Source organism: Myotis brandtii, unplaced genomic scaffold (genome assembly GCF_000412655.1).
Source record: "Myotis brandtii unplaced genomic scaffold, ASM41265v1 scaffold1666, whole genome shotgun sequence".
Classification (NCBI taxonomy): domain Eukaryota; kingdom Metazoa; phylum Chordata; class Mammalia; order Chiroptera; family Vespertilionidae; genus Myotis; species Myotis brandtii.
The window spans coordinates 1-26872 of record NW_005356114.1 but is presented as its reverse complement, the minus strand read 5'-3'; the positions used below and the strand labels follow the sequence as shown (position 1 = coordinate 26872).

The 26872-nt window shown below is 50.1% G+C and overlaps 1 protein-coding gene across 1 annotated transcript; it reads right to left on the bottom strand.

The window, feature by feature from the left end:
• Positions 1-857: 857 nt before the first annotated feature.
• On the bottom strand, positions 858-20751 carry LOC102247039 (dihydropyrimidinase-related protein 2; the record flags this gene model as incomplete). Its single annotated transcript, XM_005862748.2, has 7 exons — positions 858-1328; positions 2848-3013; positions 3832-4011; positions 9130-9300; positions 12011-12152; positions 12450-12606; positions 20631-20751. Coding segments are annotated over 7 exons (1029 nt in total), but the record flags the coding sequence as incomplete, so codon positions are not given.
• Positions 20752-26872: the final 6121 nt, after the last annotated feature.

Below are 26872 nucleotides of genomic sequence, written 5' to 3'. Positions count from 1 at the left end.
TGTCTAACCAGGTAGCACTGCCTGGAGGAAAAACTCGCACGTCCTGTAGCCTCGACTTCTGCCACATCTCGGCACTGCTTCAGGGTCTATTCTGGGCCCAGGTATGCCCGTGAGGGTGGGCACCTCGGCCCTTCCCTGCACCTGGGAGGGTCTCAGACCCACATGCATATCCTCATGGTGATGGGTGGGTAGCACCAGTCTTACAGGGACAAGGACAGCAGATTACTATGGTTGTGATGACAAAGCTCACACCCTCCCAGGCAGGTTCTTATGACCACAGTAGAATGGTAGACCTGGTCATTTGAAGAGGCAGTGGGGAAGGCGAGAAACCAGTGTCTCAGAGACAAGGGCTGGAAGAAACACAAAGAAAGAGAGAGGCATGAAACGAATTAAATCCTCACTTCCCAGCACTCGTGCCCTTATGTAATCCTCTTCCCTTAATTGTGGGCTGGAGTAATGACGACCTTCTAACCAACCAGAATATGCTAAACTAGAGAGAGAGAGAGAGAGAGAGAGAGAGAGAGAGAAGAGGTGAACCGAGGAAAAGATTTAATCTGCAGCAAAATCTAAGCCAAAAAGAAAACCTGCCCTAAAAGCAGTCAGCCCAGAAGACTACAGAATGGTGATGTGGACATTCTGGAACCTCAGGAGGGACACGACGAGTTTGCCGACCACCCTGAATCAGCGTGATGGTTACACAATTGCATCATTAGGATGTCCAGTTCAAACCCCTTGTATTAGTATTGTTAGGCTTTTCTAATTTAGTATTAAAAAAAAATCTCCCCCTCCCCCACCCACCCCTTCCCAGCCCCATAACGAAAACTTTTTTTTTTTTAATTTAAAAAGAAAAAGGCAGCTCTGGGCAATTCACTTTATCTTCCCTCCCAATGAAAAGGAAGATGATAAATACAACAGAGGTTGGAGATGAGAAACACCCTCATGGTGATTTGCTCTGTTTCGCATGTCTGAGTGTTGGATGCAGTCCCCTGTACGGGGCTGGTGGGTAGACGTGGTGTGATGTTTGTAGATGTGTAGAGAAGTGGGTGAGCAAAGTCAGTGACTCCGGGTGAGGGACGGAGTGTGAGGCCCAAGAGGGAGCCCCGTGAACTGGCTGCCCCACAGTAACTATCACAGGCTCTTTAAAAAAAAAAAAAAAGGGAAGGAAGGAAGTCTCAGAATGTCCTCAGGTGTCCCATCCCCCAACCCCTATCCCCCAGTGGAATGGGCCCTGGAACTCTAGCCCAGGCTGGTGATGTTGGCACGGCCACCAGGGGGCGCCACGATGCGCTGGGTGGTGCGACGGGGGATGTTGTCGTCAATCTGAGCACCTGGAGAGGAAAGAGGGGTGAGGGTCAAAAGCAGAGTTACAGGAGTTCCTGCTCTAAGGGCCGGACCCATTCTTTGTCCTCTCAACACTCCCTGGAAGTTTAAACTACCAAGAAGTGATGGGCTTAAGGTGGCCAAAGACTCTGACGGTATAAAGCAGTACCTGCAGAAGCCAGTTGGATCCATCACTTGAAAAAGTAAAGCTACATATAAAGGAACACTCCATTCCAGGCTGTCTCCTGACTCGTTTCATCCTGCCCCTACTCTGGTAGTCAGTTTGAGTGCAGCTTTTCTGAAGGCACAGCCCTCTGGCGTTATGTTCCCCTAACACTACTCACCTCACTGTCTAATATGATGGTTCCTTATATTAATGGCCTGGTGACATAAGACAGCACAACACCATTAGCCCATTTTAATTTATGACAAAACTAAGGTTCGTTATTATTAAATCTTTCGAAAATGGGTAATCTGTATATGGCATATATGGCAATGTTCTAAAAACTAATATATCTGACCCCCCCCCCAAAAAAAAAAGGATCTAATTAACTGTTTAACACACCATAGAAATCTGGATACATATTTGTGGTTCAGAAGGCTAGAAAAGTGGAAGGGTTCTAGTTATGGGCCAAATGAAGGACTGGAAGGAAATTTCAAGTGTAGAAGCTCTAAAATCTTGACCCCTTCCTCTCATCATCCCTAATATCACATATTTTATTCAAGCAAATAGCTAACAATTCTCAAATGGCTCTATTCTGAGCTCTTATTAATTTATTTAATCCTCACAACAACTCCATACGGTAGCTACTACTATTATACCCATTCTGTAGATGAGGAGACTGAGGCACAGCTACCAAGCATCTGGACTATGAAGTTAAGCTGCTGAAACTCCATAAGCTGAACTATACAATATACAGTTGACCCTTAAACAATGCAGGGGACAGGAGCGCCAACCACCTGTGCAGTCAAAACTCTGTGTATAATTCTGACTCCCTCAAAACTTAATTACAATGGGCTCTTCGCATCTGTAGATTCAACCAAACATGGACCAAAAACACTATTTTAGATTTCTATCTGGGAATCTGCAAATGCAAAAATATTGTTTTTGATCCACATCTGGTTGAACTGTATTTATTGGAAAAAATCCACATATAAGTGGACCTGCACAGTTCAAACCCATTGTTCAAGAGTCAATTGTACTGCATATTAGGGAAGAAGAGAAATCCTGAAATACCACCACATCTTTTTCTAGGATGGCCATAATACAGAGAAAAAAATGTCCTATTAATATATTGGGTATTGCACACAGTGTACACATCATGCCATTATATGTGACACAAACTGATGTCAGGGCTCCGAAACCCACTGGCCACTGGCTGTGAATGACATCTCTGGTGATATCAGTATTTCCCACTTTGGGGAAAATGGGAATACCATTCATTTCTGCTTCTTCTCCTTCTACAAAAGTGATTCCAGACTCACCAGCCCCCTGCAGAACTGGGCCCTCCCAAACCATAACCATACCAGACAAGCTGAATCCAGACTGGTGCAGGTTCCTGACAGGTGGGGCCTGCTGCTTGGCCGGAGACGTCTTAGCCGACGAGGCTGGAGTGACTGTCTTGGGTGTCACAGACACCTCGCACACAGGCCCATCGTACAGGCCACGGGGAACCCCTCTCAGCTCCGCCAGCTGAAAAACACAGGCACCGCCCCCCGATTCAGGCCGCATTCGGAGGATGCCTCCCTGGCCACCCTCCGATGTGGAAGAGGAGAGGCTAGAACAGAGGTCGGTGAGATTTAGAGATGGGGGCGCTCCTTATGGAGGGCAGGGCAGGGACAGATGTCAGCATGGGGCAGCTCCAGGACTCCAGGCTAGTGATCCTCCTAGGTGGGTCATGGGTAACTGGTTACTCTATAAAAATTAACATTTTTTACCATTTTCCCCAAGACACTTCCACTTAAACCTATAGAATTTCCAAATATATTGTGAAAGGATCTGTTTTGATGGTCAAGACCTGGCCCAAACTTTCTTTCCAATCTCACTCTCCCTTTAATACCCTTCCAACTCCATTGACCCCAGCCTGACACCTCCCTGCCCAGTGCTGTAGACTACTCTCCATGCCCTGAATACACCATACGTTTTCCGTACTCATAACATTCTCTCTACATATTCCCGTGTCTCCCTTCTTTGACTTGCCAATCTCCCACTTAACCTCCAAGACCCAACTCAGAATGCCCTCTTGCCATGACACTTTCCCCCCTGACTCCACAGCAGTGGCTCCTGCCCCGGAACCCTATCACAGCACATGTCAGTCTCACTTCATTCTGGCTGGCTGTGGACACGGCTGACTCCTCCGCTGGTATTCTCAAGTCCAGGAATTAAAAAAAGTTTCCTTTTTCTCTGAATCCTTCGTACTCATCTTGATATTCTGACTCAAAGTGCTTAGAAGGGTTTATGAAACTGAATGTAATCCATGACAAAACAATCATATGCTCCAAGCTACTCACCCTGCTCCTTGCCTTGATACGCTTATAAACAAAATCAGGGAAGGGCTTCCGGGGGATGTAGCGCCCAGAGCCTTCGGTGACATGAAGGGTGCCGTCTTCCAGGACAATCTTCCCCTGGCTGATGACCACCAGCGGAGAGCCACGGCACTCCATGCCTTCAAAGATGTTGTACTCGAGAGCCTGCAGGAAGAGGGCACAGGACACTTAGATACGCCTGCCACCCTGGCTAGATTTCACCAGGTGGGCGGCACCCACTGCCCCACATCACATGGACAAAAGAAAGACCCAGAGCTGGAGTCCCTGCCCCGCGGACCACACCAGCAGGCATTAATCTCCAAGTCTTAATTTCTCTGCCTAGAACATGGAATCATCTCTTCCCACCAAAAAAGCATGAGGACTTATAAATGCTACAAAACATAAGAGAAGGATTCCACGCATTAGCAGCGCCGTTGTTCTCACTAACTGAAGCTCCAATCCGGTTGAAAGCAGAGGCCTTCCGTGACTGAGTTCTAAAGTTAACCTTGGAGTGGCCATCCTGGGCTAGGGTTTCCCGCTGGTGAGCCTGGCTCTCCATACTGTTAGCGATGTGGTGAAGCTGCAGTCCCTAAATGAAAGCACTGGGGTAATTTAAGGGGCTTGCCTTCATAAGATGTTTGAGGTTTAGTTCATTTCCCAAACATGCAGCAATCCAAGCTTTTCAGGGTGAAAGAGTGGCGTGTCTGTGTGCCCTCTTGGAAAACATGCTGGAAGCAAGGCAACAGGAACCAGGGGCACTGTGCTCCCCACAAAAACTCCACTTTCAGTCTCATCCCGCAGCTTCGTGCAGCAATCCAAGCTTTTCAGGGTGAAAGAGTGGCGTATTTGTGTGCCCTCTTGGAAAACATGCTGGAACTGTCAGTCTTATCCCGCAGCTTCAGCTCACCCAGGGCCACCCCGACTCCCGGAGGCCTCCTGCTCCTTTCTGCCTGCCCTGTCACAGGCACCAATGCCTGCGCTGAGCCCAGGAATGGAGCATAAATAGGCAGCTCCAACCATACAAAGCCGCTTGGGCTTCTGGGAGAATCCAGACCAGGTTATCAGCACTAAAGGAGTTAGCCTGGGAATGAGCTGTCCCGCTACAGGTCAGCACCTCTGCTGATAAGCATGGAGAAGCCCCGGCTGGCTCCTTAGCTCACATTCGGTGTCAAAATGTAGTGGTGCTGGCCCAGCCAGTGTGGCTCAGTGGTTGAGCATTGACTCATTAGCCAGGATGTCATAGTTCAATTCCCAATCAGGGCACATGCCCAGGTTGCTGGCTCAATCCGTAGTAGGGGGTATGTGGAAGGCAGCTGATCAATGAGTCTCTCTCATCAGTGATGTTTCGCTCGCTCTCTCTCTCTCTCTCTCTCTCTCCCCCTCTCTCTTCCTCTCTGAAATCAATAAAAACATTTTTTTTAAATGCAGCAGTGCTGACTGAGAACAGCAATGAGGGAGAGTCAGTACTGCTCTGAGGCTCCGAGGACTCATGTGGAAACAACCGAAGGAACAAGGCAGAGAGCATCTCGGAGGAGGGACCCAAGTGTGTCCCCAAGTCTTTCGTCGACTCTAAGACTCTTCCCTGAAGTCAGAATGTGTCTCACAGCAGGTGGATTCCTCTCTGAAATCAATAAAAACATTTTTTTTAAAATGCAGCAGTGCTGACTGAGAACAGCAACGACAACGACGGAGAGTCAGTACTGCCCTGAGGCTCCGAGGACTCACGTGGAAACAACCGAAGGAACGAGGCAGAGAGCATCTTGGAGGAGGGACCCAAGTGTGTCCCCAAGACTCTTCCCTGAAGTCAGAATGTGTCTCACAGCAGGTGGACCTGCACAGTCAGTTGCTGTCAGTGGAGACTGAACCGAGTGCTTCCAGGGGGACCTGGGTTTGCTTTTCCCTCTGGCCTAGAGGACAACCACATGGAATCCACTGGATATTAAATTCCCAGCTTCAGGTTCTTCTGGACCCTACAGGCAGCAGGAACTCAGACCTCTAACTTGCATAAGTACTGGCATTCGGGTCATTCTCTCTGAGGAGGCATTTTGCCATCTCTGTACCCAAAGCCAAAGTCAAGGCTCACAGGCATTTGCCATCATATCCTGCGAGGCAGATGCCCCTCTCACTTACCCTACGCTGAGCACAAGCTGGTCCTCGGTGGCACAGCGTATTTTTATAGGGTCTGCCTCACCTTGACTGTGATGTGCCCCGATGGTGGCACATAAACTAATGGAACATCTGAGCACCGATGGCATTCAGATGTGGTGAGATGCAGAAGCTGTGTGACCATGGGCAGCTCACTCAGCCCTGCCACTCTCAAAGGCTTGGTGACGAATGCAACACAAAAAGCATCCTACGTGTGCAGATCCCTGAGAGGATTCTGTCAGCTCTGAAATGGCCTTGGAAAGGGTGACATCCTTTAAGGGCTGGATCAAGCTCCCTCTCTGTCTTGTTACTCCACAGCTAACTGTCTATATTCTCACAGACTCCCCTGCGCCCTACTGGAGCAATGGAGACAACCTTGGACCCGGTGCCATCTGCCTTGGGTTCACATCCCGGGCCGCTATTTGCCACTTGTGTGACTTAGGACAAGTCCCTTATACTCCTCTGATCCACAGCTTCCTCATCTACAAAAGGCCCACTTTGCAGGAATGGTGCTAGGATCGCAAGAAATAGAAAAACAAGAGCAGCTAGCATACTCCCTGACACAAAGCTGGCATGTAGAGAACATTCCCTCATCCACTGTCTGGTTTTTCATTGCTCTGTCCCAACAAGATCGCAGGCCCTTTAGTGCCGCCGACATCGTAAGACACATGTATCGAGTTTAACTGCATGTGAAGACTGAGCATAACCCGCTGCAAGAGCTTTGGGCCACCTCCCGTTCTGAGAAGATGGAGGAACCAGCCCCACAACCCTAAGTGACTAAAGAATCAACAAGTCAGTGGTCAGATCACAGTCCTCTGGGTGTTCAGAGCCCACCCTCTGTCAACCATGAGGCGGTCCGGCTTGATCTCTCCCCAGTGTAGATGTGTTTAACCTCCATCCACAGGGGCCCCTAAATTACTCATCTGGCTGGATGCCTGGAAGATCCAAGCAGGCTGTCAATAATAGTTATCTAAATGCTCCAAATTAACGCTAATCAGCGCTGTGGTAGGAAACACTGTCACATGGGACAGCCTCCTGTCTGTATTCTCCCAAATGACGGATGCTGCACAGGCGTGCTTAGTGTGGGCTCTTTAAAACAAGTGAGGATGAAAAAGAGGCACTTCTGGAAGTCAGCATGTCTTAGATGAGGTTGCCTGGCGGTAAAGCCAGGGCAGTGCTATCACCCTCGAAAGGTTCAGGTGGAATGCCTGGAGGGAGAACCTGTCTTCTCAAATCATCGCTCCTTCACCCAGGTTAAGGGCGCCAAATGCAAGCTCCCTAGCAAGGTCGTCTGCAGTTTAAATAATGAGTTCAGCTCCGCCTTCGCAGGAAGCACCTCTGGGGAAGGACTGCAGGGAGGGGAAGCTTCTTCTGCACTGAACCCTAACCCGGAGGCTGCATACGCAGTCTGGCAGGGAAGCGCGCTGGACAATTCTGGGTTCTAATTCTGGCTCTGCCGCAAAATAGCTATGTAACATTAGACTTAAGCTCTCTGAGCCTCCGTTTATTTATCTTCCCAATCGGGATAATAATACCATCCCTTTACTGAAAAGGCCAAATGAAAGAGTAAATGGGAAGGAATATGATGTTAACTGCATAGGAATATGGGGGTTCACTGGGCAGGATCCGCTACCTGTAAAGAAGCCACACTGGACCCCAAGAGGTTGTGATTAGGTTACAAGTCGGTGTGGCTGTGAAGCTATGCTGCAAAGCTAAGCCAGCCAGTGAGAAAGGAGGATGAAAGTCAACTACAAATAAATACCAAGGGCGGAGCAGCCTTCCCGGAAGGCACCCACCATCCCAGCACCCACAGGTGCCGGTCGAGGCTAGTGAGCACCACACCTCAAACCCCTCTGCTCAAATGGGAGAGGACTGGGGTGCAGCAAAGGGCCAGGGCTGTCCTGGAGAAATGCCAGACGCCCACCCCTGAGCTGTGGTGGTACCTGGGAAATGAGTCAGGCTAGCTGGGGTGGGCAGTCTAGAATCAGATTCCCTACTGAGCCATCTTTCAATTCAGAACTTTAATTCACTTCCAGATTCATGAGTTTCTGACAAAACACTTCTGTCCTGTGTCCATTTCTTTTCCAAAGCTCCCTTTGCCCATACTCTTTCAATGTTATATCTATACAGATACATCGATATATCTATACAGACACATACACACGAAACTTTTTTTGTAAAAAACCAGTGGTATCTAACACCTCTGCCTAAGGCCCCTGACCTGACTCACAGGACATCCAGAGACCTCATCTAAATCCCACACTCGCAACGGAGGAGCTTGAGACGTGACATGAGTTGCTTGCCCAAGGTCCCATTAACAAGTCAGGGCACCGCCAAACTCTGCAGTCTGGACTAAGAGACAAGAGACACTCCAGGGCCTTGGCCGGGTAGCTCAGTTGGTTAGAGCGTTGTCCCAATATGCCAAGGTTGCAGATTCAATCCCCGGTCAGGGCACATACAAGAATCAACAAATGAATGCATAGATAAGTGGAATAACAAATCTCTCTCTCTCTCTCTCTCTCTCTCTCTCTCTCTCTCATCAATAAATGAATTTTAAAAATTAAAAAAGTGACACCCCAAAGTCCAGATTCTAAAATCTTATCAGAATGGCTGCAGGGAGTATTTCTTCTATTTGGAAAGAAGTCAAAGTCAATTAGTTCCTTGAGGACAATAAGAGCCTCTGTCATTTATGTTTCTGTAGGGCAACACTGACATGAGAAAACAATGGCTTAAAAGAATAGACATGCCCAGTGGGCACCTCAGGAGTGTTTATTTAGGTCCCCTGCACCAAGTGCCGCCATGGGAGGTGCTGCACCAAACTAGAAAAACGGAATGGTGTCTGACTCCTAGAAGCTCCTAATGTCCTGCATGACTGGAGGCTCTGAAGGTCTGTAAGTAGAGACTCTATCTGTAAGAGAGGCTGTGGTACTCCAAAATGATAAGAGTAACTTACCGTCAGTCTTTTTGACCTCACTAAAGAAAAAAAAATTTTTTTATCAACAAAATGCAAATTATAATATATCCCAGGGAACGTTCATTCCTATCACAGTGAGTTCTCTCCTGGGACTCTCCATGCCTCTGTCTCTTTCTGTGACTGTGATCTGTTTGGATTGGTTGCACACAGTGAACAGGCCTTACACTGTTGTGGGTCTTGGCAGAGATGGTTTTAACACTGTCGGGGTCCCAGATGACCAGGTCAGCATCAGATCCCACAGCAATGCGGCCTTTCCGGGGGTAAAGGTTGAAGACTTTGGCTGCGTTGGTGCTGGTCACGGCCACAAACTGGTTCTCATCCATCTTCCCAGTGACCTGCAGAGTAGAATACACACACACACACACACACACACACACAGACACACACACACCAAAAACAGGTCAAGAGGTTGAAGGGTGGACCGCGACTCAGCAATAAAAGTGAACACACTTTTGATACATACGACAACTTGGATGTTAAGGGCATTATGCTGAGTGAAACAACCAATCTCAAAAGGTCACATACAGTATGATTTCATTTATATACACATTCTTAAAATAACTAAGTTACAGAGAAGGAGAACAGAATAGGAGTGATGAGGGTAGGGATGGGTGTGACTATACATGGGCAGAGTGAAGGGGCTCCTTGTGGTGACAGGGGACATCTGTACCTTGTTTGCAGTGATGGTCACATGAATCTCCATAGGACAAAAGGACACACACACACACACACACACACACACACACACACACACGGCACCATCGTTGATCGCTGGGCTTTGATATCTTACTATAATTATGTGAGATGCAGCTATCGGGGGAAACGGGAGGAGGGTACACAGGCCCTCTCTGTCTTCTCTTTGCAACTTCCTCTGAATATAATTATTTCAAAATGAAAAGTTAAAAAAAAAAGTTGACGGGGATACAAACGCCTCTTGAGGAAACATCATTAGACTTGAGTGGCTGTCCTTTTCAAAGATACGGCGCAGACCTAGGCTTCTAGTCTAGCCAATCTAGAGGTCTCAGCCCCATGTCTGGGTTTCTGCAGCCAATGACATTTCCTCATGTCCTTCCTGCACTTTCTCATCTCTACCACGTGTGCTCTATGTCCTTTCAAAAGCAGAATTTGAGGACGTGCCTGCATAGAAAACTACCCTAAAGTAGTAGAAAACTGGGCAAAGGAAATGAGCTGGTATTAAGAGGAAGAGAAAAATATCAATGGTCCATAAGCATATGAAAACATACTAACTCCAATTAGTAACTGAAGGGATGGAATGAAAGACAAAATTCACCCATCAAATTAGCCACATTTTGGGGGTTTTGATTATAACACCAATGAGGACCAGGTGGAAGAGACTGAGGGATGTCACACAATGCTGGTGGCACACAAATGGATGCAATCTTCCTGGAAGTAACTTTGGCAATATATATAACAAAAGCCCAAAAAATATACATATCCTTTGACTCAGCAATGCCACCTCTAGAAATTTCTCCCAGAAGCATAATAAAAGATGTGTCCAAGGATAGTCATCCCAGTAACAAAACCAGGTTCCCTATGGGAAGCTGAGCACTGGATCAGTCCAGTGGACGGCCCGAGAGGCTGCCCATTTCTTCAGTGGGGTGGGAGGTGGTTGTTTTGTTAAGGTACAATTCAATGACATACCCAGATGCAATTGTACAACTCGATTTCACTGTTCATATGTATCACCAATAAGGAAAATATTGCTTGGTGATGGTAAGACATAAAAGTACATGACAGCCCAGCCAATGTGGCTCAGCGGTTAAGCATTGACCCACGAACCAAGAGGTCACTAGTTCAATTCCCAGTCAAGATACACGCCCAGGTTGCAGGCTTGATCCCCAGTAGGGGGCATGCAGGAGGCAGCCGATCGATGGTTCTCTCTCATGGATGCTTCTATCTCTCTTATCCCTCTCCCCTCCTCTCTCTCTAAAAAATTCAATAAAAACATATTTTTTTAAAAAAAAAAAGTGCTCTGAGGCTTTCCTAACTCAATTCTTTGGATTCTGTATGAGAATAATAAATTTTCCCTGCAGGTGTAACTTCTCAGTCACAGCAGCAAACTATTTCCACTTAAAGTGTATATCCAATTTCTCAACTTATAAACATGCAATTAAAAATCACTTTCAAGACCACTTATGCAGTTACCACCAAACTACTGTCAAAACAGAAATAAACTTTTCCTGCATTAAAAAAAATCAGAAACAACATAAATGCTCAAAGAACATAAAGAATAAAAACAAGTTTTTCAGGTATATTTCAGAATGTGGAGAACTTTTCATGATGTATTGTCTTAATAAAACAGGCCGTGGTGTTTACACACTCACACACACACATATCATATACACACATGTGCACTCTTGCACTGACAAAAAATGGAAAGACATTTGGCCAACATATTAATTGTCATTAAATCTGAAAGATGGTGTCATGAGTAGTTTTTATTCACTTCCATTCTTTCTGGAACAAGGATATATTGTTTGCATAATTTAAAAAATTCGTTAGGAAACAAAACCTGTGCTGTTGTTATGTTTTAAAGCACTGAAAATGCAAAAGTCCCAAGAGTATGCTCAAATGTCAGAGTATGCTCAAAGCAGGCCCGCCACCAGCCTGTAGTTGTCATGGGTAGAAATGCTGAGCCCAAAGAGCCCTAAAAACACTTTTAAGGAGATGGAGTCCATTTCCAAGAATAGAAGGTTAACTGAGAAAGTCACCAGGTCTCTAAGGAAGCTTTTTCCTGACTAATCACAAAAGAGTCACATTTTAAAGACTGTGGGGTGTTGTTTTTTTTAGTCTCCACTGATCACAAATGATAATGATAAAAAATGTATATAAAATATTTAGAAGGAAATGAACTATATAAGGAGAGATCTTGGATTCCCAAACCTAAGAAACATTGTCATACAAATACCAGCTTCTAGAATTTTCTCAACTGCCATTGCAAGGCTGACATGAGACCGATGGCCCTCAGATGAGGAGGCCGGAGAAAGCTGGGGCCAGCCCGGGAGGGAGGCCACTGCTCCTTACCACAGCCTTATCCCAGACGACGGACATCCGCTCCTCAGTGCCATTGGTGCCTTCGGGGATCAGGGTGAAGTTGTCCTTTCCGACCGCCTTCTGGGCAGTGTTGAAAGTACAATGGGCACTGCCAGTGACCTGGAGATCTCCACTGGAAGGGAAACAGATGACACCTATTTGTAAGGCATCTTAGGGTGTCACCGCACCACAGTGGAATCCTTTGGATATCGCATTCACCCCTGTCGGTTGGCCCACGTTTTTATTCTGAATTCCCCTCCCCAGAATGGTGTCAAAGTGACAATCCCCAGTTCCCGTTTAGCCAACTGAGTTTGGAGAACATGGGTCTGTCTGCAAGCCTTCTTTTGCCCACCATGCTGTAACCCACCAGGTCAGGTTGGTCTGAGCGAAGACTGAGAATGGAAAGTGTGAACAAGTCGCCAAGACTCACCAGGACAGCAAGGAGTTCAGAAAGTCCGGAGTGGTCGGGTCGGGGCTCAGGGGTGGGGAGGTGACAAAAGCAGCGGCCTTGGCCCAGTTCTTGCTCCAGTAGTGGGAGCCATCAGTTCCCAGGCTGGCGGTGACGGGCTCGCCGTACACCACGGTTCCTGACAAAGAGAACAAAGCTGAATACCATGCAATGAGGGAGAAAGGAAACCAGCCTTGTTGGGAGTAGCCACCTGCCCAGCAGCATGTCAAGGACTCTCACCATCCCTTCCGAGAAGGTGCCAGCCGCATCTCACAGGTGAGGACACAGATACCTGAGGCCAAATACCTCATCCACCAAAGGCACCACCTCAATGTGTGTTCCCTCAGAGTTCACCTTGGGACCTTGCTCTTCTAACTCAACACACTCCATAGGTGATCCCAAACGTTCCACCTCCTACACTGCTCATTCCCAAATCATTAACACTCTCAGACTGCATTCAAGCATCCAGGCCCAAGTGCTGTCTAGACTCCTATTTTTGGGTGATCCATAGCATCTCAAACTTAACCTTACTGCTCACCAAATACTCCCCCTACTCTCCCAACACTTCCCAGCCCCCCTCACAGTGTCTAGTTCTAGCTAATGAGCTGAGAGAGGGGATTAGATGTTATACCAAGGAGCTGAAGCATTTGAGAGCAAACACAGATCTGCCCAAGAGACAGTGTGGCTCCCTGAGTACCACCTGAAGGGAACTGCCGTTAGCACCCCGAGTCACAGCTGGCTTTGTAAGAGAAACAAAGGACTTTGCAGTACATACTGCGAAATACACTGTAAAGAAAGACTGTCAGTTCCCCCATGCCCAAATCATGTCCTTCTCTGTCCATTCATGGGCAAGCCAGACAGGTGGGGATCATTTACATCATAGAATGCCAATGCTTCAATGGCTGAGACCCATCCTTTCCTCCACTGCGTGTCCCATCCCTCAGCTCATTCTCCCCCAGCTCATTCCAGCAGAGCCTCCCGATCAGAGTTTAGATTTACTTTTGCTTTCCTAACCTTCTTCCCCAGCTCTCCATCCCTTCTCCATGACATTCCCGGAGTGATCTCCCTAAGATTGTCTTCCCAGGCCACTCCCTTCAAGAAGTCCTTCGAGGAGCATTTGCCTTCAAGCACAAAAACAAACTCCTCGAACTCCTCGCTGCCACATCTGATGCAAGCCATTGTCCGGCGGCCTAACAAAGCTTATCTCCCCATTCACGTCATCGGAAACTCAATCCAGTCTCCACTCCAGTACTCCAATAACCACCCATTTTGAATTTTTGGATTCTCCCTAGATGGAGATAACGAACACAACTCTGCCTGCACATAGGAGGCTGAACTCAGTGTGTGTTAGGGTGATCTTTTACTAATGAAAGGCATCGGAGCTGAAATTTGATGCCAGGCCAGCCTTCCCACCTCCAGGAATCCCCTCTCCTCACCTCCTCCTGCCACAGGGCTACCCCACCCCCACAGCGGTCCTTCCAGCCCTTCCTCATTCCCCAAACACAGGGTCCTCAGGGCCAAACACTTCTCAGTCAGGAATGTGTCTCCTTCCTCTCCACAGCCTTCCCAAGGCCTTACCTCCGGATAACTAAACCACATGCCCTCTATGCCGCAGCGGCCACTCTGAGCTGACTCCTCCCAGCTGTGCCCTCCAGCCTCAGGAATTTCATAAAGGAGTCCCTGTTCAGCCAGCGGCGTCAGAGGCCACGGCGGGCAGCTCTCTAGGGGAAATCGGTAACAATCCTGAAGCAGGAGGGAGGGCTCCACACCCGGGAAGCCTCACCCAGAAGGAAGCCCCGGAGCCAACGCTCAGAATCCCCTGGCAGGTCTCCTGGGTGCCGGACCTTCTCAAAGCCTCTCAGGCAGAATTCGGTCTGAGGAGCCAGCTGGATGTAAACAGCTCCAGCTCATTCCAAAGTAGAAAAACTCCGCACACCGCGAAGGCCCTGGCTGCCACCAAGTCCATTTATGAGATGCAAACGGCTGAGCAGGACCCAGCCACCGGGTTCTCGGGACCTCCGGTCGGGCTCTTCCCCTCCCGGCTCCACGAAGCCAGGCCTGGAGCCCTGCTGGCTATTGCCATAGCACAAGGCAGAGGCTGGCACAGGCATCAGGAAAACAAAGGACTCACACCCTAACGTGTCTGAGTTTTGTTGACATGAAAAAGTTTCAAGAGAGCAGAACCACCTGGAGAAAAAAATCCTGGACCACCATAAAGTTCCCTGATTTTCCCGTAACTTGCTCCTGCTCGTCCTCGGCCTGAATCTGCCCTGCAGTCCTGCTTTGGAAACCTGAGTGCAAGGAGCGGTTGGGTCCTGAACGCATCCTGAATCCCCCTCACATGCGTGCCCTTGACTGCGGCCCTCATCTCAGTCTGTGACATACAACTGCTGGCGGCACGGGGCTGGTGCACAGAACATGCACTCACCATGAAAGAATGAACTCAGCCTTCAACCTCTGGAAAACCCAGAAGTGGGTCAGAGTCCAAGGCCACTGCTGAGCAGCCCTGCCTGAGGCCCAGGCTGAGCCAGGGCTCCTGGGCTGGGGCCAAGCTGAGACGGGGGCACTTAGAGAAGGAGAAAGGCAGCTTGAGGTTCATTTCTGCTTTGTCCTTCCTGTTCAGATTCCAAGGATCCTAAGATGCTGCAGTCTTTTGGTTTATTCCTTTTCTTCAGCCCCTAAGGGCAGGGCAGGGCAGGAGTTAACCCAGCCTGTGGGAGACCCCCACCCCAGGAGGCGTGTGGGCCATGCTGGGGGCTGGGGGCTGCTCCCAGCACCAGGGCGCGCCCCCGTTTGATGCACTGTACCTGAGCGAGCCGTGTGGGAGCTTCTGACCCTCAGGCCACAGACACCACTGAGCTGCCTGCCAGAAACAATCACCACTAATCAGAATAAACCACGATGGGCTCAATTGGCCGATCCGCACTCCTCCACACACTGCTGAGGCCTTCTTGGCGGAGGTCAGACCTTCCGATGTCCTTCTCCAGGGAAAGTCCAAACTGAAGGATGGACGGGACCCTGAGCCAGCAGCTGGCAGGCTCCCCAGGTCAGCCCGGAACTGCAGGGCCCGCGGCTGGTGCTGATTCACAAGGGGCTGGGGCCTGAGAGCATTCATGCAGAGTAAATGGGAGGCTAGGCTGTGACAGCGCCCCCATGGACAAGAAGCAGGGCAAACCCAGAGCAAAAACAATGGAAGACTGAGTACATGTATTTCAACACACAACCACAAAAGCACAGTGAAACACTGACTGGGTCTCTCTGTCTCTCTGTCTCTGTCTCTGTCTCTGTCTCTCTCTCTCTCTCTCTTGTCAGAGCCAGGAGCCAACAGCCGGGCCTACCCATGAGTAATCCCATCAGATTCTGGTAACCAGAGTGGTTCCAGAGGAAGAGAATCAAAGTTCCCTGAATGAGTCTGGGGTTTTGGAATCGCCCCTCTAATCTGATTTGTTTTAAGGGCACTAATGACTCATTTCCACTAGGAAAGAGGACAACAGGGATGTGCAAAATATCCCCACCACAGACACACTTACGATTTATTCTAGGAAGCAACGTTTGGGTTGACCCAGTGTTCAATACCTTAGGACATTTCTGTCAAATGGAGTAATCGTGCTAGACCACGTGGTAAAGAAAGGAGGGGCTCGGGGATGCAAGCTCACAGCCCAAGTGCAGCATCTGTGACCGGGGTTTCTGCCTGCCCTGAGGGCGATGCTCATCTGCAGCAGCCTCCGGCCTCAGACGCTGGAACCTGCACAGACTCCCATCCTGCAGTGGCTGCATTACAGTGCAAACTGCATTCCCAAGGTCTGTGTCTGCTGCTAAGTGAGGGCTTTGTCTGGGAAGGAATGTTTGCCTCCAGACAACCTTGGGGCTCCAGCTGCAACATCAAGTCTTCCCTGAGTCTCCAAGCCCCCAGGCCAGCCTGCAAATTTCATACTTGCCAGTGCCTACAACTGCGGGAGATTCCTTAAGATCTCTCTCTCTCTCTCCTTCCCTTCCTCCCTCCCTCCTTCCTGTTTCTCTGAAGAGCCCTGGCTAACAGATTTCTATGGAATGCACAAGCCAAGTCATGTGCCACTCTTTGGGTCCAAGATTGCCAGGCTGTGATTAGCATGACACTAAGGATCCATCCCCAAGTTGGGGTGGTCCTCCCGGCTCCATCCATGACCACATGCTTCTCATTGTGCCTGCGTCATTCCTATTGACCCGCAGGGCAAAGGAAGCCTTGTCTCGGTTTGGGTTCCCAGGGTTTAATGTCCCTCAGCAACCACCAGATGTTTTGAGCATTTCTGCATCTGGGTGGTGGGGATGGTAAGGAGGAGGCTGGAGAAGGTTGTCTGCTGGCTAAGGTCGGGCACTCACTGCCCACACACTGTCATCCACACGCGGGAGGCATCGCGGCCACACTGGATGTCACACGTGGACAAAATGCAGCCTGAGGGAGCCACTGCAGAGCAGTCCCAGAGGGGCCCTCAGTGGAGAGGGGGCTGGCCCGGAGTCCCAATCCGGGTTCGGTTTCTCATAGGATGAATGAGCTGGGGAGCACGATACTCACTTCCACATTTCAGTTTCTCTTTCATGCTAGGAGCCTATTAAATCGACCAATGTCTAAGTGCTTTTGAAGAGTAAAAATTGCTCAGGGCGGCCTGGTCCTGGCTGTCCCAGTGGACGGCACAGGGGAGGGAGGAGCAGGTGCAAGGCTGCCTCTGGGGAACAGTGTGGTCGTGGTGGGTCAGGCGGGCATGTGAAAATAGTGTTCATTTATGTTTTTCCTCATATCCTTGCTTCCCCAAACTCCCCATTTTAGATGTAGGACCAGCACATGGGAGCCAATCAGAGAAGAAGGTGTAGGGTTAGGATTTTCCAGTAGCGCCCATCTGCAGAGACATGGCGAGTCCTCCCCTGCGGCCTGAGACAGGTAGTGCGTGTCTGTCAACATCAGCGCCTTCCTCTGCGCTCTGACCACACATGGCTGCACCTCTTTGGCAGCACTGACCACCTGCCATTGTGACTTTCTGCCTGTGTCCCCGCCCTGCTGGTGAAGGAGCGGAGGGCTAGGACCATTCGACCACAGCACAAAGGCCTGAAGTATCACACAGGAAAAGGAAATAGTAGCCCTAGCCAGCTTTGCTTGGTGATTAGAGCATCAGCCCTCGGACTGAAGGGTCTTGGGTTTGATTCCGGTCAAGGGCATGTACCTCGGTAGCAGGCTCGATCTCCTACCCAGGTCAGGGCATGTGCAGGAGGCAACCAATCAATGTGTCCCTCTCACATCGATATTTCTCTCTCTTTGTCTCTTCCCCTCCCTTCTACTCTCTCTAAAAAGCAATGGGGAGAAAATACCCTCAGGTGAAGATTAACAACAACAACAACGAAAGTACATAGTAAAAGCTCTTGAATGAATGAAAAATCTCTCCAATTTATAGATGAAGAAATGGAGCAGCGGAAGTTGGCCTCACACTTGCCTCCAGGGCCAGAAGAATCCACCTGAAGAAAAGAATCCTTCGTAGAAAACCCTCGCGAAGGTCAGCAGGCGTCTTTCCTTGCTTCTCTGACCAGCCCTTCACTCAGCAACCATGTGAGTAACAGGTATGCATGTTATACACATCTTTATGAACAGCGTCTCACTTGAGCATCACTGTCGTGCTGTGCGGTAAGTCACTCTCCCTGCGCTCCCTTGCAGGGGCCTAGAGATGACCCCTCCCCTGCCCAGCATCTCGTGCGAGGGCACAGGGGCCTGGCATCTGTCAGCACAGGAGGTTGATCCCAAAGTGTGAATGCTTATACAGCCTTATGTTGTTGTTCTTCTCGGCCCATATTGTCCCAGACTGTGCTGGGTGTCAGGCTTTAGTTTTACCAGGCTTGTTGAGGAACTGAACCCCAACAGATACCGACAAGAAGATGGTCACCACATTTCCCATACTAAAATAATCTCAAAGCATCGAGTCCCATATAAACATGGATATGCATGGCCTGAGGCCAGATATCCCACCACTCGCCAGCCTCGGGGGTCAGTCTACTCGGCTGCCAAGTAAAGCAAAGTACGACCCCTGCCCGGCCACCTCCCAAAGTTGTTACAAAGTCCCAACAAGACAGAAAGAGTCTTAAGAGCCTGCAAAGCCAGCTAGGATTTCCATTCTTCCTCATAAGCACGGGATGCACTGGAGGGTTCCTGGCGGCTCAGTCCCTCTGAAGCAAAGGCTTTCCCGGACTTCGTAGCCCCTTCTTCACCCTCACACCCTAATACTCACACAGGACCAAAGTCATAAAGACAACGGAGAGACACCTCGGGCACCGAGTCTCAGCGCATTAGAACAGGACTGTTTGTGTAACAACATTCTCCAGCTCCACATCTTCAAGTGGGGAAACTAAGGCACAGAAAGGAGAAGGGTCCCCAGCGCACCTGCCAGGGCTGGCCCAGACCCGGTCTGGTGAGAGGCCCTCCTCCTCCCTCCTCCTGTGCAAGTCACAGGCTGAGTTCAAAAACAAGGCCTCAGTAGTTAAATTATATTAAATTGAATGTTTAATTATATTAAAATTACATTAAATGTTTAACTTTTTGTTTCTTATTGTCATCTGAGTACAGGATGGTTATTAAAACAAATGAAATGGGCTGCCCACCACTTCCTCCTTCAGACACTGTGCCCACTGTGCCCGCGGGGAAGCAGTGGCTGTGACGCGCTGGGCGCTGAGGCTGACTCCCACACGCGCCGGCGTGTTAGAAGCGGGTGCCTGGGTGACACAGGGCCCTGGTGAGGGAGGGTCGCTCACAGTCACCATCTACCACGTCTCCCAGAAACAATTCACAGCCCATTCTGAGCAGACGAAGTTATTTTAGGTGAATCTTTTATTTCAAAAAGGCAATTCCTTCCAGCTGCCATGAGAGGATGAGCTGCAGGAAGAGGATCTGGAGCCTGAGGGGCCCAGGAGAGCTCCAGGGAGGGCCTTCTGCAAGCCGCCCTCTCTTGGGACCAGCTGACTCCATGGTCACTCAGCAGTTTGATCTAAGTCTTGCCCCAAGTCACCCATCAGTGAAGAAACCCTAGTCCTCCTTATCCATGCAGATCCCATCCCACAGAGAACTAGAAACCAAGCCTCAAGGTCGGACTGCCCCTTATTAACAGAGAAAGAGGAATGGAGAGAGAGTGGTAAAGCAAAAGGAGAATGAGAAAGAGAGGCCAAGAAGAGATGCGAGACCAGGGGAAAGCAGGTCAGAAATCAAGAGAGAAATGGAGACACAAAGATGGAGAGAGTAACAGAACAAGAAATAAAAGAAATGGAGAAATACGGGACTGGAGAGATCCAGAGAGGCAAAGGGTGGGAACATAATGGGAGGAAGGAAGGAAGGAAGGAAGGAAGGAAGGAAGGAAGGAAGGAAGGAAGGAAGGAAGGAAGGAAGGAAGCAGGGAGAGAGGAAGGACCCTCTTATGATAGTCATGTTCACGTCAGGCCAAGAGCCACCTGTGTCCACTGCGTGCGATCAGGCTCTGTGTGGGAAGCTACCCTCCCAAGCCAGGAACACGTGTTGCGAGTATCCAAACTCGCTGCCAAGGGCAGGTTACAGCCGGGCTCGGCGGCATCCATAATGGATAAGGTGCCCACGGAACAGCTCTGGAAGCTGCACTTAGTAAATTAGTTTCCAATAACTTTCTCGATGGCCTCCCAGCTTCAGCCCAGACTATATCAACATCATGTACAGGGAGTGACTTGGGCACCAGGAGGCCTGGACATGACATGTCCAGGGCAACACCCCCGCCCCCACTCCCCAGGCTCTCTCACCCAGTGGACAGCACTACCAGCCACAAGGGGAAATACATTTTGCAATAGAAAGTTGCCCAGAAGGGTGCTGCTGCTGCGGATGGAAAGTGATGCCATCTGTGTACGTGCCTAGTTTATCTAGACTGCATCGAATTAATCCAACCTTCCCAGAGGAGGGGGTGGCAGGGGGAAGTGTGCCTGCCCACCCACTGGTGCAGTGCACGGCTTTAAACAGGTACTGAGGGCCGCGCGGCGGAGCAGGGGAGAAACTGGAGCTCCTGCCTTGCTCAGTAATAATTAGGTTAATGCTGGCACGTGGTGAAAGCGGACCACTTGGCATGAGGGTCTGGAAAAGGAGCCCTGCTCGCTTCCAAAGCCGGCAGTAGTCAGGCAGCCAGCAGCACCTACCCTTTTTCCGGGCCTGGGCAATGACTTCAGCCGCGCTCTTGCTCATCACTTTGGTGATGTACAGGGGGCAGTTGGTCTGGTTGGCGATGGTAATCGAACGATTCACGGCTTCAGCCTCGACCTACAGAAAAGCATCTGAATGTGAGAACCGTCCCCACTCCACAAGCCCATCGTCACCCTCCATCCTGCAAAAAAGGTTCAGATGCCTGGGAGACCACTGTGTCCTCAAGACTCTACCCTGAGTGGCACGCCAGATGTGACCTGCCCAGTTTCACTCCATGTTGACTAGAGTGAGCGGCCTCCCTTCCTGGCCCTTCTGAGGGGTTCTGAGTGTGGTGGGCAGGCCTGCAAAGCCAGCAGCAGCCTGGGAGAGGTGCAGCTTCTTGGGCCTCGCCCACACCCACAGGGCCAGCACCTCTTGGCAGTGAGACTCGAGGTGGTTTTTATGCTTGCTAACATTTGAGGACCACCACGCACAGAAACACTGCTCCCAATGTTAGTACTTCATTCCAGCTGCGTGGTCTTGAGTCAAGACCCTCATTGATGTGATCATTTGTGCTGGGCTTCTGTACGATGCTCACAGAGGAAGCCAGCACTGACAAAGGGACAATGCGGCCTCACAGGGCCCTGGGGATGGAGCAGGCAGCATCTGTGCAAACCAAAGTCCCTGTGTGTGTGGACCATGGTCGTGGCCAGCCACAGGCTGGTACGACCTTCAGCACAAGAAGGGAAAGAGCTGCTCTAATTAATAATGTGATGCTTTAAACCTGATGCTTCAATGGATGAAAATTCAAAGACCCCATGCGACGACTGCTAAACCTGATCAGATAAGACTACTTAGAACATATTATATCTTACAGAGGAATCAGCCATGCATTTAGAAAGGGCAACTGAAAAAGCAAGTAAAGCTGTGAAACAACGGTGTCAGAAAGGCTTTTATTCCCTCCCAAATCTGGGCAAAAGGCTGTGGCTTTATCTCTTTGAGGCAAGGGGCCGGGCGTTACTCGGCTTTTTGTAGCCTCCGTTGCCCACCCTCAGCCGTTCCCAATGTAATGCCCAGTGCACAACAAGTGCTTGAAAATGTTTACTGAACAAATAAGTGGCTTCCTTCTATGTTCATGGTTAAAGCGAGGCTGTTCCATAAAGAGCTGTGATTTTCTTCACAAGAAATGACTGAACTCCTAACAATCATCTGAGCTAACCAAGCCTCCGCAGGAGCTTGGCCAAGAGCTGAAGCTCTCTAATTGCATTAACTGGCAATCTAATTTAATAACCTAAGACAACACTCACTTCTATGTTCAGGTTAAAGCGAGGCTGTTCCAATAAGAGCTGTGATTTTCTTCACAAGAAATGACTGAACTCCTAACAATCATCTGAGCTAACCAAGCCTCCGCAGGAGCTTGGCCAAGAGCTGAAGCTCTCTAATTGCATTAACTGGCAATCTAATTTAATAACCTAAGACAACACTCACATTTGGCCTTTCAGGCATCAAATATGTGAAGAGAGATGTCTAGAAATCTAAAGGCAAACCAAATGGCTCTTGAAAAAGCTCATTAAACGTCCAAATGTTTTTAATTCCTGGAATAGCTAACCGATCAGCTCTCTCTTTCTCCTTGGCTCCAGTTACAACCAAAGTGCCTCTGGCCCAGGCAGCACACAGGACAGACGTCCTCCATCTCTGTGGTCACCTCACAAGTCGGCAGAGTAGCCCAGATGGTGTGGCTCATTGGTTGAACGTCGACCTATGAACCAGGAGGTCATGGTTCGATTCCTGGTCACATGCCCAGGTCCCCGCAGGTTCCATCCTTAGTGGGAGGGGAGGGAGGGGGGTGTGCAGGAAGTAGCTGATCAATGATTCTCTTTCATCATTGATGTTTCTATCTCTCTCTCCCTCTCCCTTCCTCTCTGAAATCATTAAAAATGCGTATTTTTAAAAAAATGTCTGCAGAGTAAAGAGTAAAAAGGACGCCCCTAGAATCCTCATCGCTTCCTGGGGGTGCCAGTGACTTCCCAATTCACTGTCCCAACCCAGACACTTGAAAGTGAACAGAGACACTATTCATAACCGCAGGGAGCAATGGGTGGGGACTGGGCTGTCCCGAGTGCACTGGAATGAGTAATCATCCTAATTAGGGAGTAAATGGAGCAAAAGTGCCAGTTCTATGGGGCCCTGCCCAAGAGGACTGGCTTCCAGGAAGACTGGCTTTGGTTTGGAGAATCCGGGTCCCAGGGTCCCGTCAGGATTTGCTCATCCGCTGTGAGGTTCTGACCCCACCTCCCCCACCCTCGCACAGGCCTGGAATGAGGGCAGAGGCCAAACTACAAGATTACCTCGTGGAGAGAGAAGGTCATTTAAACAAGTCCCCAGGCTGCACCCAGAACCATGAAAGAATCCACATTCCACCCTTCTATGTGTATAGGTCTTTATCCTGACATGCAGCATAAACTGTCTCACACACCGAGCTCTGCTTTAAATACTATTGCTTTAAAACATTACAAAAATAGTATTAAAATTTGAAATAAAAACTATTATTTGCCTCATTATAGCGCTCTCAGAAATTGGGGGGTCACTAGCCTTGCTTTCTGATTTTAAAAATGAGTATGCCTCCCTGGCCAGCATGCTCAGTGGCTAGAGCGTCGACTGCATACCAGAAGGTCTCGGGTTTGATTCCTGGTCAAGGACATGTACCTGGGCTGCAGGTTCGATCCCCTGCCCTGGTCAGGCCACATGGGAGAGGCAACCAATTGCTGTTTCTCGCTCTCCTCCTCCTCCCTTCCATCTGCTCTCTCTTAAAAAAATAATAATAATAATGGAGAAGATATCCTCTGGCGAGGATTAATAAAATAAAATTTAAAAATGCAACATCCCTAGGTCCAGAGAGAAAAGCAAACTATATAGGAACACAGTGTCAGTACACACAAACACACAGGTCACAGGTCAGCACACACAACATGGTTCATACACACACCATCCCCAGGACACAGTGTCAGTACACACAGCAGTGTTAATACACACACCAGCCCCAGGACACACAGGTCACAGGTCAGCACACACAACAGTGTTAATACACACACCATCCCCAGGACACAGTGTCAGCACACACAGCAGTGTTAATACACACACCAGCCCCAGGACACACAGGTCACAGGTCAGCACACACAACATGGTTCATACACACACCATCCCCAGGACACAGTGTCAGTACACACAGCAGTGTTAATACACACATCAGCCCCAGGATACAGTGTCAGTACACACAACAGTGTTAATACACACACCATCCCCAGGACACAGTGTCAGCACACACAGCAGTGTTAATACACACATCAGCCCCAGGACACAGTGTCAGCACACACAACAGTGTTAATACACACACCAGCCCCAGGACACACAGGTCACAGGTCAGCACACACAACAGGGTTCATACACACATCAGCCCCAGGACACACAGATCAGTACACACAACAGTGTTAATCACACACCAGCCCCAGGACACACAGGTCAGTGCCAGCATGCCCTTCATGGCTCAGTCCCCAGCTGTCTGCGTAGCCCACAAGGCCGTTAGAAAGTTCCTTTCAGTAAAGAATTCTTCATCACCTCACCTCCGAGCCCCACTCTCTTCCCAGAGCCAGTCTTTCCCTCTTCCCCCCTTTCACAGGGGTCACGTTCTCCTTCATCTTGCTGCCCCCACAGGCCGCAGTCCTACTCCGTGCTGGGACACCTTTGATGGATACTAGATTTCTGTATTCTCTGCGTCTCCCTTCCAATCTTCTCCGCTGCAAACGGCCAGCCGTGCTGGCAGCCTCCCTGGGTGGCGGGGAGAGCAGCAGAGGCAGGGACCGCTCTGGGCAGTCCAGCGCAGGTCACGGACTTGCGGAGCGACATTCTCGTAGGCTCTGAGCCACTATGTCCTATGGCTGGGCAGCATCGCCCCAGCTGAACTGTGCATGAAGCTCAGTCCCCTCAGAATGGCTCCACATTTTATCGCTCATGTAGGGCTTAATACACAACAGACCCCTGGCGACAAACTGAAAATTGCCACCAGTAGCGGAGGGAGAAGGCGTGGGACGTGCCGGCAGCTGTCCTAAGGGAGCACCAGTCCTGGGCCTGGCAGAGGGCAGGGCCTCTGAACCCGCTGAGAAGAGCAGGCAGAAGAAAGCCTCCAACAGCAGCCCCTCGGGAGATGAGAGGTCGCCCCAAGGAGCCAAGAGCTCCCCATGTCGGAGCGTTCTGCCAGCCCCCAAAAAAGCCTTGGCGCCCCACTGCTGTGGACTCTGAAACACTCAAAGCAGCAGCTGCTACAAGAGACGTCTCTGCGCCAACCAGGACAATGGCCTTGATTTTGTGGTCAAAATAGCAACCGGAACAGCGCTCCTCCCGTAGCTCTGGCCTGTCCAGTGAACCCAGGGCGGGCTTTGCGTTCTGATTGGGGTTTGCAGGGATCTGGGGACGCAGAGCAGACAGCAGGGAGAAGGGGAAGCAAGCCCCACCAAGACTCTCAATTTAAACAAGCGCAGGGCTCCCAGAATGGCCTCCTGGAACAGGGAGAGCGGCGTGCTCTCTCAGGGCCAGCACCTTCCTGCCACCTGCACAGGTAGTTGGGACAGGGTGGGAGCAGCTCTGCAGCCAACCAGTGGGATGGCGGTGAGAGGAAACTGTGTAACTAAGCCCAGCCCAGGTGTCACCACCTGGTGACAAGGGCCCACTGGCTCGAGGCTGAGCTGGGGCTCCGCAGGCACGCTGGGGGTTGGTGCAGAACAGGAGGGTGTTGTGGGGAGCAGGCAGACACTGCATCTTCCCGCTCTCTGACACGGGGCAGCCACAACATCCCACCACCGTGGTGTCTTTATATGAGAGACACGCAGCTCACAAAGGCTCTGCCGCACACAAGCAGTGGAATACGAATGGGTTCCCCGGATAACGCTGTGCAGTCTGCATGAATGGCGCCCCTGCAGTTGTGTGAGGAGGGTCTTTGTGTCTCTCACAGAACCACCATCAAGCCTAAATGTGAACTGTTACGACGTGGTCTGGTACCTCTGGGGACTCAGTAAGTGCTGTCTCTGAGTGGGGCTTCTGAGGGAAAGACAGCACCATGAGAGCCATGCCATCCTGGGCCTCTCCTGGGCCTTGCAGCTCAGAGACCTCACCCCAAAACTGTTTAGGACCGAATGCAGGCCCAACCAATATAAGGAGGATGGAGCTGAGGGCCACCGTGGCCTATGCCATCCTTCCCTTCCCAACAGAGAATTTGATTACAATGGTCACCGAGGCCAGCTGAGAAGAGAAACAAAGCCACAGACAGGAATCTTCAGGGTGTCTGTGCAAGTGAGATTGTTTCTACGCATGTGTGTATATGTGTGTAAATGTGCCTATGTATTTTGCAATGTGTCAATGTGTGTGTACATGTGTACATGAGCGTGCATGTGTACATGTGTGCACTTGTATCTGAACATGTGTATGTGTGCATGCTTGTGCATAAAACCAGCCTAGCCTCAGGTGCTCTTAGCATCAGCTACTGAGACGGTCTCAGCTACTGTCTCCCTCTCTCCTCCCGAATCCTGTCCACCAGCCAGTCACGGCACGGGGCTCCCGCAGCTAATGCAGGGGCCTAAAGAGGTCACCTGCAGCCTCTCTCGCCCAGGCTCCGGCTCACACCTTCAGCTTTCAGCACACCTGGGCAGGTTGGATGGTTAGGAAAGGCCCTCTGTCCCACGGCCTGGGGAGGAGCACACTATACTGAAAATTCCACAGCTTCCGCCTTCATGTGGGGAGGAAAATGTCCTCAGGGCCTCAGTGCTAAAGGTGTCCTGGTGTGTGCGCGTCTGTGTGTCTGTGACTATGTCCGTCTCCACCTGTCTGTGTGTGATTCTGTGTCTCTGTGTGTGTATCTGTGTGTGTGTCTGTATCTATGTGTGTGTCTTTGTGTGTGACAGTGAGTGTGCAGTAGGAAGGGCAAAACAAGGAAGTGGAAGCACTCACATTCTAAGTGGCTTCCACCTTCACCTTTTCTGCCTTACGTCCTTTCTGCCTTTCCAGCCTCTCTCCTTCCCCACGCCTGAGAGAAAAAGGCTGTGGGTGCCGTGCCGCCTCCCCACCGCCCCCCACGCACACCAGCACCTTTGATTTAGCCCTTGAGGATCTCTTTTCTTTCTGGGGGGGGCACCCACCCACGGGCCCTCACATGCACACTCCCCATACTCAGCAGGAACACCCCAGTTCTAAAGTTCTGAGATTTGGGGGC